Here is an 11056-nt window from a genome sequence, read left to right as displayed (position 1 = left end):
TTGTGCTTTAACAGTAAAATGAGGCGAGGGGGTCATTAAGATTGAGGCCTAAACTTGATAAGAAGATGAAGACAATGAAAATAGATAGAAATATGACCTTTCTAAACTGTGTTCACCGACACACACCACCGGTGTCCTGATGGTGCAAGCGTTAACCGCTTCCTCTGTTCCAGGTCTGGTACAACAGGATGCTGAATGAAGCGATGCAGAACATATGCAAACTTCTTTATGTTTTTAATTCTCTTCTTGGATTGTCCCTAGAATTACATGATTTGGACAATAACAGGGGCGCCAAACTTGGAATTAATGAGTTCAGTAGTTTGGTTAATGTCACCAGTTATAAAGTGTGTGTCCACAGAGAGTGGCTTTCATGACAGATCATTGCACCGTCGGTAAAAACAAGTCACATACCTCACTTTGACATAATTACTGAACGCATATGGTCAACTCTTGTCACAAGTCTGATTAAGAAGTGCAAATGTCACTGATTGGTATCAATGGTTTGTGAACTGGTCTACTTGTGCTTTGGCCAATAATCGGAGCGCTCACTGTGGTTGAGAAAGTCACGAGGAGCCGATAGCTTGACAGCAACAGTCTACCAGCTGTCCACCACATTAGTGACTAAAGCACGAACTGTTTTTCCTTTCGCCTTATCCGTGTTGTTGGTAAACACTGGTCTGACAAAGCCCTTATGCTGACGGAATAAAACAAACACGTAACAGATTTCACAAAGCCACGGGACGATCGACCAGTCAGTTTTTTTCTCTATACAGACAGACGACTCCAGGCGTGGTGGACCAGTGGAGGCCTGTGGTGTGTCTGCAGAATATACAGTATATCTGATGTTTGCCGTATCAAGTCAGATGTCCAGCTCTAGCATCCTTGAAATTACACATCTTTTTGCATCTTTTTTTTCTTTTTGCAGCAGATATGACTCTGCAACAGGCGTGAAGACACATCCACGCATCGATCAGACGGGACGCTTCTCTCCTCTTGTCCCGCAACGAGCTCAATCTGCGGCCTGATGACGGAGGTCGGCTGTCCCTCCTTCTGTCGTTCATATCAATGATGGGAAGTAAATAAAGGAAGTGTGCGTGTATATATGGGCACAGTTGTTTGAATTCCTGCATATAAAAGCAGATCTTGGATTTCTTAATCATATCAGTTAAACATCATCCTTTCCCCTTGACTTCCCTTCACACTGGTATCCCCCACATCTCCCACCGTCATCGGTCTGCTCGGTCCAGCTCTTTCCGGTTTGTCCAACACACCAGCACTCTGTTCTGTCCTCCTTAAATCAATCCTGTCCAGCAGGCCAACGGAGGAACTTGTGCGGCACACATATACACACAGACATTCTCGCACACACACACACAAGCATTCATCCTAAATCATTTACACTGTTATATATTAACACCTTACTAATCCAGGATACAAGTTAACAAGATGGACTTTGTGTGTATGTCCATGTGTGTGCATATTGTGTGTGTCCATTCTGGTTCACAGGTGCCTATGGGCATATACAGTGTGTTTGTGTGTGTGTGTGTGTCAGTTGGTCTCATAGGAGGAAAGCAGCGCGGCGTCCACAGGCTCCATGCAGGAGGGGCAGGTGAAGGATCTCATCAGCCAGTCGTCTATACAGTCCATGTGGTAGATGTGCATGCAGGGCAGGAAGCGGATGGGGTCTCTGTATACAAAGTCCATCATACAGATGACGCACCTGTGCAGGTGAACACAGGGACATTTAGTGAGGGATTGCATGGACAGCAGAGAAATGCAGAAAATATTTCAATGAAATGTGCATTTGTCTAAAATGCCACAATATTATAAAGATATTGAGTATGCATCTTTATTATAGCAGTGCACACCAATAGACATTATTGTGACAACAGCAAACTTAACGGGTTAAAATTCATGAGCGGTTTTGTCGGTTACATTTTCTGACTACTAAAACAAAACAAAAATATTTGAATAAAACTATTTCAGATACTTCATCTCAGACAGTGAATCTAGACCATCATTTTAAAAGACCCCCCAAACACCCTGATTACACCCAGATCACAGATCACTCAGCATGGCTACTCACTCCCTGATCTTCTTCTCAGAGCCGTCCCGTCCTGGGTCGTACACGCCCTTCGGGAGGTGCTGGATGAGTCCGATTCGCTGTGCGATGCGAATCTGCTCCTCCTCCGTCAGCTGCGTGGCCAGCCGGGCCTGGCTGGGTGTTGGGTGGTAGACGGGCACATGGATTTGCTCCTGCAGAGAAAGAGAGCGAGACGACCACATGAAACGGTCAGACAAAATGAGGATGTGGGGAGGATTTACAGAGAGAGATCATGAGTCACAATTACTTTCCACTTCATGCAGACACCTTTACGAGCAAAGAGTTTGTTGGAGGTCTGGTTTTTTTTTTGGCAGGAAATATAAGACATTGTAGAGAAGCTGCAATAAGACTTATATTCTTGTTTCCAAAATCTCTCTCCGCCGCCACGCTATGAACTGGGACATGAGCGTTTATTTTATTACAGAGAGACAGAATAATGTCACCATCTACCAGTACAATACTGGAAAGCATTAGTATGTAAATCCCTCACGCTGACTACACAATGAAGGTACGAGTTGACTGTAAGAGTTTCACATTCCAACAAACATTCTTTGTTGTAATATGTAATTATCCCTCTGAAAAAAGAAGGCCTGCAGGACTGAAACGTTCACAATAACTGATACAATCAATGATTAATTACAAGCCAACAATATTCATGGTCCTGTTGTGGGATTATAGTCGCAGGCAGTAGATGGGAGTGTTTCCCCGCGCCTTGTTCAAGCAGCCGCTGCAGCAGACAGCTCCATGGTTGCTTTCACCTGACTTGGTTAGGAGATATGAAATGTTTTCAATCTGAAACATAACAAAAAATAAACTTAACTTGACCCGATTACTGTGACGCAGAGGTCTTCAACAGGGGGTCCGCGACCCCTAGGGGGTCCGCCGAGGTACTGCAGGGGGTCCACGAAATTTCTGGTTGATTTCTTTTTCTTTTTTTTTTATTAAAAAAAAGAATTCCAAACATGAATGTGTCCATCATTTTAATAGTTCAGTATTGTATGAAAGATAACAGGTATGTTTGTGCATGGCAGTGGCACTAATAGGCCGTCACTCATTTTCATTTCCACGTTTATGTTTAAAATGAAAACATCAGTTTGAATAGCTTGTGTGCATGATTGTCATGCAATTGACAGACAATGTTGATATTGACATTGTATCAGCTGACAAGGTATGTTTATAAATGGCAGTGGCACGGCCACCCTGCTCACTGTACCTTGCACATGTTTAAAATAAAAACATGAATATATGAACCTGTGTATTATTTGAATAGCTTAGTAATGAATGCACAATGAAGAGGTATGTTTATACATGGCACGAGGCCCATTTAATATAAAACAATATATATATATATATAGTCGAGGGTCCCTGCTCCATCTCTCTATCAGTTTGGGGGTCCTTGCTGGCCTGAAAAATATTGAAGACCCCTGCTGTAAAGGTATTAATTAAACAATTTAAACCGACTTTGATTTAATCACGAGAGGACAGAAGTCTACAATAAAGTGTAATGAAAGATGAGCTCTGGCAAAGTGTTCTCCTGGGAGTTAACCACAAATACATACATAAATAATAATGAATAAGTACCTGTGAAGTCACAGCAGGTAATATCTCTTCAAAGACTCCCAAGTTGACCTGCACGAAATCTTTTACATATTGGTGCCCAAAACCACATAAGTAAGAGTTTACAGTGTCATGAAAGTAACAACAAATCAAAGTTGACAGAGTTTCAGTATCAGACTGTCATGAGTCAATAGAAAAAAAGGAAAGTTAACTATGTGCGAGTACTTAAACCTATACGGTGTATTACACTGTAAATATACAGTATATTGTTAAGATATTTTAATTGTACTTTAAATATTTTCTAAAAAGAGGATGAAACTTTATTGCCAGCTGTCGGAATGTAAAGAGAATTAAAAAAATATATAAACAATTTTTTTATAGAATTACCAACCGTTGCTTTAAAAAAAATCAAATTCTTAAAGAATTGCACAAAAAAAAAGGGACAAAAAACTGAAATACAAAAATTGAGGTGAAAGTTTGAACACCTTTTCTGTCTGATATGACTGTAAGCTGAGGGTCTCTGGACTTCGGACTGTTTTGATGAACATTTAGAAGAGAAAACGATCTGGCCTGCAAACCAAGCAATCGTGAAAATAATGGATAGTGGCATTCCTAAATAAAGAGTTGTTTCCCCAAAGACATATTTATTGTCAAACTCTTTTATATTATGAATCGCAGGACCATCAAAGCTGTAAAAACAAAATGCCACCCACCATCTGTGAAAAAAAGAAGCTTTTAAAGAAATGACTGATAAGTGAGAGTGATCTACAGTTTTATATCATTTGAAAAAGTAGAATCCTTTGAAGGCTAAAACATATTGTAGGGTTTACATAGAGTCAGGGGAGAATAGGTCCACATTTATATTTATTTCCGTCTTGTGCACTACCCACGTCTAAGTATCTTCCTCCTCTTCAAAAACTGCTTTCTATTAACTCCACTCTCTCACTTTGCAGTCTATAACCACACTTTTTTCTTCCTTCCCTTCTTCTCTCGGTTCTCTACAGCGACACAGTCACTACAGTCTTCTGTGGTGTGAGCGCGAGTTCCTCGTGTCCCTGTGTGACCCCACTCGCTCTCTTCTCCTTTGTTAGAAGTTCATTCAGAGCCGAATGGCAGGGTTATGAGAGGGCAACAATGTATTTCAAGGACAATTTTCACTGCATTGTAGCCTCAATCCAACTCTTAACAAGCTATCTTTAGTGTTATGGTTTTCATAGAACAAGCGAGCCAGCACCACAGCATTTTTAGGCAAGAGTCGGCATAACTTCGGTAGGTGAGGCTATCCGCTGTTCCCCTAACAGCCACACCGGTCGCCCTTGTCAAAAAGAGACGGCAGCCAGGAATGAAAGCTCCAGGCGGGGCTTCAGGGGAGGGGGGGGGCAGCAGCAGCTGTACTCTCTGTGTGCGTTAGGGCGGCTAACTGTGCAACGGTGTCCGCTGGGCTGTGACAACTGCTCATTATGTGACCTCAGGTCGACCATAGACACAATAATCATAGAGATAGAGAGGGAGAGAGGGGCCAGGCCCAGACTGCTAATGGTGAACAAGGAAGGAGGTGAAGATTGTAGACAACGAGGAATTAAGAGTGAAAGTGAAAACAGATAGACGGGAAAGGGGAGGTATTTACCCTCGCTACCCCAAATAAACAAGAGTGGGGAAATGAAAGATAGAGGCACTCCCCCCACTGTCGTATGTGTGTATTGATGTACACGTGTGTGTGTGAGACCATGTTAAGGATGGGAAATCGGGTTAGAACACAAGCTCCTTTCACTTGCTCCATCACCAGTTCAATTATCTCGGCATGGACTAAAGAAGGATAGCGTTTGGGTGGATTATCACTGAAAGCATCACAAGAACGCTTTCAACTGTTTTCCTACCGGTGCTTCCGGGGATGTGGTCACACTGATGGCTACGGCCAACAAAAACTCTTGTATTCTGGAAATATTACTGCTTTATTTCAGCTCAAGCCATGACACAATGTTTACAAAGTTGCATTTGAGGGAGGATATTAGCATCACTGGATGAGTTGTGTTAACGTGATCGGTAATGTGTTCCTCACTTCAAGAGTATTAACCCTAGTATTTATGAAATGAAATAATAAACGGCAATCTTAAAAAATATTTGTGTTTATTTTACCAATATTTACAAGCTTATCATGCCAGAGGAGCATCCGGCAATCAAAACAAGTATCGGATATTATTTAAACAGCCTTTCACTAAGTTCTACCGCTGTAATAAAAGGACTAAAAACTAACTCGATCATGTGAGCCACGGCCGCCAACTGTCATCCGAAGGAAGACGAGAACTAAAATGCGAGAGTGACTGCGGAGACAAAAGAGTGTTGGTCATTGTGGTGTGTGCTCAGGAACAGCCACCCCGTGTGGCTGTGTCAGCCAAAGCCCACAGACCAAGAGTCTGAACGGCAGTACAATGGCTCGTTTGTCCACATCCCCAATGTTTCTGTTGCCATATGAGGTCGAGACTGTAGGTAATCGGTCTCAAGGGGCTCTCTGATGGGGTACATCACTGGCATACCAGGCTAAAAAAACAACACTATGTATGATTGAATTGACTTAATCATGCCTGAACACAGTGAGGGAGCAGCATTCTTTTCCGGCCTTCCCTGATTGTAGCATGACATACAAGAATGCTCATTTAAATGGAGGCACCTGCACACTGCCCATGCTAAACCGGTCAAAGGGAATAGAATAGCATTATTACAAAGAACAGAAAAGGCCTTATGAACCATGAAGAAGACAGACAACAGGCAGCCTAAGTAGCTCATCTACAAGTGTAGTTTGGGTAAACACATTTTCCATATTGGCCGATAAAGATAGATTTTTGGCAGCTACACGGCAGAAACTACAGCCACAAAATATACCATCATCTGATATTGCATACCCTCCTCACGCCAAGAATAAAGACAAACAGAAACACAGTGTAATATAAAGCGGAAGTAGCCTCGTTACCACATTATTTATACATACGTCACTCATACAAATGGCTGATCGGCTCCTTCACGGCCAGAAGACGGATTTCTGTCCCGGTTGAACTTTTGCATTCATGCCAAAAGTCTGCTTGAGAGCTGAAAAGCGGCCTTTTTTCCCCAGACCGTCTCAGTCGGTTCCTCCCATCTGCTGCCCTCTCCCACGTCAACACTCCAGGATTGACAGCTAATTATAAACAACCTCTAAAGCAAACTTTTTCTCACCATTTCATCTGACCAAGCTGGCTGAGCTCAAACCAAACTGCTGACTGCAAGCCTGTTATCATCTTGATGGCAAAGGCAGGTGGTTGACAGAATCTGTGCTTTTCAGTTGTGTGTGTGTGTGTGTGTGTGTGTGTGTGTGTGTGTGTGTGTGTGTGTACCCACCCCCTGGTCTACCCAACCATCTGAAAGTAGACCTGGCCCTGTTTTTGTGCAGAGCAGCAGGAGCTTATTCGACATGTTTTAAATCATTTCTTACCCTCTTAGGCCTCCAAAAGTGAGTGAAACGGTGGGAAAAGGCTGAAGTGCATTGAGAAAGACCAAGTTCAGCCGCACGCACACACACACACACACACACACACACACACACTGAATATTTTAAAGTCTGCAAGGTGTTCCAGCCAATGAGGTTTGGCCGTGACGCTAGATGTCACAGCAGCATAAAGGCCTTTGTGCCAAACTGAATGTAATCAATGAAAACTCATGTCACTGCTCCCATCTCTGAGACTTGTGTCAGAGACAGGGGCATTACAAGCAGTACCAGGGGGGCGGGCGCACACACACACACACACACACACACACACTCAAATGCCAACACACAGGGGGGCCTTATCTCCCACAGCCCAGTCCCACAGCGATGAGTCAGCACTCGTCTCACCAGCTGCTTTCCAAATCACCGCACTCGATACACAGGCGTACGCTTCACACCGGAGCCATCACAGTATTAGGAGCACAAACAGAACCTCACTCTGCTTTGAAGCCTCCCCGGTTGATAACGACAACAAACATAAACCCGACTCTCTCTCTCTCACACACACACACACACACACACACACACGCTCACTTTGAAATCATTTCTGACTAGACATTAAATGGCCCACTAGCCTAAGTGGTAGGCTCAGAGCTGATCTCATCCACTTTAAGTCTTAGCTTTCAACAGTCACCCTTCCACCCAGTCTATGCACACCGTAGCTACATGGACTGCAATATTCTTTTTCACACCCTGTTTCACTGCCTCTGTAGAATGAGGGGGCCAGGAATAGAAAGGTGTGTCCCCTTGTACCTGTAAGCATTTACTGGGATAGTCAGGAACAGTATAACAAGCATTTACTACATGTTAGAATTAAACTCACTCCCTGAATGCCCAGGGATCTACCCTGTTGTTGTTTCTTTCAGTTCCACAACAGGAACAGAACACAAGTTATCCAACACCGATATCACTTATGGGGAAAAAAAGCAAACGACCCCGTTATCTTTATGACCGACTGTGCCACCTTCAGCAGTAACTGCAACAGACACATCTGATAAGCGGTCATCAGTCTTTCACGTCGCTGTAGAGGAATGTTGGCTCACTCTTCTTCGCAGAATTGGATGGGTTGCATGATGACGGATGGGATTTCTGGCATTATGTTTGTCACCGCGAGTAGCAAAACCTCGACCTGCATTCACCAGCACAGTGAGAACACTGGCCTTTACACACGGGTCCATACTTAACAGCTTTTAAGAAAAACGCCAAATTCAATTTCAAGTTGAGTATAGTGGAGCCTTTAGTCGCCTTTCTAACACAAGCAGCGCTTCCAAAGTGTGTTAATCTGAACTGCAAGCACACGAAAAATGTGTGCTGTGTTCTCAGGCTGGGTTCAGATGGCGAAGGTGGTGATTACCGTGGTCACCGAGAAAAGAGAGGGAGAAAAGAGCTGGCAGGTCTGAAAGAGCCCATTATAAGTAGGTTTCTACGAGTTCAACCTCTTGTGAAACTGTCAATACAAACAAACTACTCACAGATTCTCTCAACCCAACTGAAAGCTTAGTTAGAGCTCTTCCAAAGAAACTCAGCAATGTTTGTGCCGTTCATTACAGCGCCACTCCCATTATATCAGCGCTGGCTGCTTTGGCCTAATTACACACCGTTGTGTGCCAGACATGACATATTCGTAGCAACCTGGAGATGGAAGCATAGCAAGGACTCCTGGCCCCGTGCAGATAGTATCTTTGACTGAGTCTGATGCAGGGCCTCTGTCGAGTGACATTCCACTGATACTAAATGACAAAGATCACGGTTCGGAACCTAAAATGTTACCAGGAAGTTTTAAGTTTGCATGCACTGCCCTAACCTCAGTTTGTGCCTCTCGTGTAAGACATGTAGTGTGTGATACCCATGTGCTACATAAAAACAAGTAAATAACATACATGTCTAGTCTAGTAATCGGAAACGACTTTTGGCCATTTTCCATGTCCTGTCGATGTCATTGCAGCTTTTAAGACTGATTTTAATACATAAACAAAGAAAGGAAAAAAGGATGTATCCATCATTGGTATTTTAAAGAAATGTGTTGATAATGAAAATAATGAAGCACCACACTGACCTCACCATTAAGGTGATACAGTGAAATCTATAAGGAACCAAAAAATACCATTGAGCAAACAGCCGGAGATGTTCTGGTCATGGTTAGATCTACAAAAGGGGAAATGAATAATCTGTGTTTATGACATTTGAAATGATCCATCTGACATCTTAACATCTAGTGTTAGTACCTATTCATGAATAGAAAGTCAAGCATTTTAGAATCCAGTTCAACAATTAGGAACATTTTTAAAAATACCTGTTTTTATCTCTCTTGCAAATAGTTACAGAATTAAGTAGTTTTCTAAAATAAAAGCTTGTGACCGGAGACCACCTTTAGTTTCCCATGTTGTGAAACACTTAAATCTACAGATAAGGCTTAACCTAGTAACAGGAGAACTCTCTGCTAAGGCCTTACATAACTCATACCAGCCGCCTCTCAACATAACAAAGAGAAGGGTGACAGTGACACCGCAAATCATATTTATGGCTACCGTACATGACCAGGTCTGTTTGCAGACGATCTAATTCAGGAAATAAGGACACCAGACAAACAAGCTGCTGCCCCTGAGGGGACCAGGGAAAGAAGCAGCTGAGGAAGTTATGAGAGACACTATTTTACAAAGCTACCAAACTGTCTGTTTAATAGAGAGCTGGGGCTCGTTTCCAGTCAATTGAGATAAATGATTCAGTGAACTACAGCCCACGATAGATGTCTTAGATCATCTCCATTTAATATGAGCCACAGCTACATGGTTCAGTGTGTTTGAATGAAAAGTATTGCAAATGATGATATCGTGCTGCTGTCATAAGGGTGAATCATAATGTGACTTCAGGGGAATGGTAGACAAAGACCTTCGGATCTAACAAAGCGGATTAGTATCAAAGCCATGGCGGGGTCAGTGGGCTGGGTTTCAGGCCAAGAGAGTTATTGTTGTCAAACACCTTGGTGTGTCTTCTTCCCTTTTCTATCGGCTACAGGCAGCAGAGCATTACTGGGCCAGACACGTCAGGACGACATCATCTCAACTTCAGACATTTCATGGATTTGATTCATCTCCAAAACACAACGACTGTGTCGTGTTGTGGTCCAAACAGTTGGTCAGTTACCTGATAGGGGGGCGGTGGCTCCTGGTCCGGGTCTCCGTAGCTGGCACGGTCCGACTGAGATTCATGGAGCAAAGAAATATCATCCGAGGTCGGAGATTTCAGACAGTTTCCCATTTCTTTTCCTCTTCGGTGGAACTCTCTCTCCCCGTCCCTCGCTGTCGCTTTTACTAACGTTACACAGCGGGATGCGACGGGCCACTGTCACAGATAAATGTCAGGAGACGGGAGAAGGCGTTTCTCCATACACAGCTGATGAATCCGCTCTCCCAGACGGCGGGAGGGCTGCTCAATTCAACAACAACAACATTACCTCAGCTAACGTTAGCAGTTAGCCACACAAAGAACTAGCTAGTTCGCACAAAAAGCTAGCCCTCGAGAGCATCTATACTCGGGTTTGCTGAAGTTGTACGACGGAAACAACCTCACAGAATGTTGTATTAGCGAGACGAAGAACATACGAATATCCTTCATTTAAAACGAGAAAACCTCACTGCAGTGTTCCTGTCTGAAAGCGTCTTAGATGTCAGGGACTTTCCCGTGTGCAGCTGCTGAAGAACGACAAAAGGTGGCGAAGTAGCAACACGAAGCCCCACCCTTTCATCCAACCAACCAATGAGCGTACAGCTACATCCAGCAAGCTCTTGTTGGCAGCCAATCAGATTCGAGATCACGTTGCCCTTTGCTGAAACATAAACACAGAGCAAAAATCGATAAATGAGTCGTTGTAATTGCAA

At 43.4% G+C, this 11056-nt stretch overlaps 1 protein-coding gene across 1 annotated transcript; it reads right to left on the bottom strand.

Annotated features, from left to right (window-relative positions):
* Positions 1-10854, bottom strand: rnf11b (ring finger protein 11b). The gene is made up of 3 exons (XM_079267991.1): positions 10323-10854; positions 2087-2256; positions 1-1720 (listed from the first exon to the last, which is right to left on the bottom strand). Exons 1-3 carry the CDS (start codon positions 10434-10436, stop codon positions 1549-1551), a joined length of 456 nt encoding a protein of 151 aa, XP_079124117.1. The 5' UTR covers positions 10437-10854; the 3' UTR covers positions 1-1548.
* Positions 10855-11056: the final 202 nt, after the last annotated feature.

The sequence above is a fragment of the Melanostigma gelatinosum genome (assembly GCF_949748355.1).
Source record: "Melanostigma gelatinosum genome assembly, chromosome: 4".
Classification (NCBI taxonomy): Eukaryota; Metazoa; Chordata; class Actinopteri; order Perciformes; family Zoarcidae; genus Melanostigma; species Melanostigma gelatinosum.
This window is presented reverse-complemented; position numbering and strand designations above follow the sequence as displayed.

Excerpts from the sequence above, each read along its gene's own strand:
- rnf11b (XM_079267991.1), bottom strand. The coding sequence starts at position 10,436 with ATGGGAAACTGTCTGAAATCTCCGACCTCGGATGATATTTCTTTGCTC. Across the intron at positions 2,257-10,322 it reads AGCCACCGCCCCCCTATCAG|GAGCAAATCCATGTGCCCGT; the intron begins GTAACTGACCAA and ends CTTTCTCTGCAG. Across the intron at positions 1,721-2,086 it reads TCTGAGAAGAAGATCAGGGA|GTGCGTCATCTGTATGATGG; the intron begins GTGAGTAGCCAT and ends TCACCTGCACAG.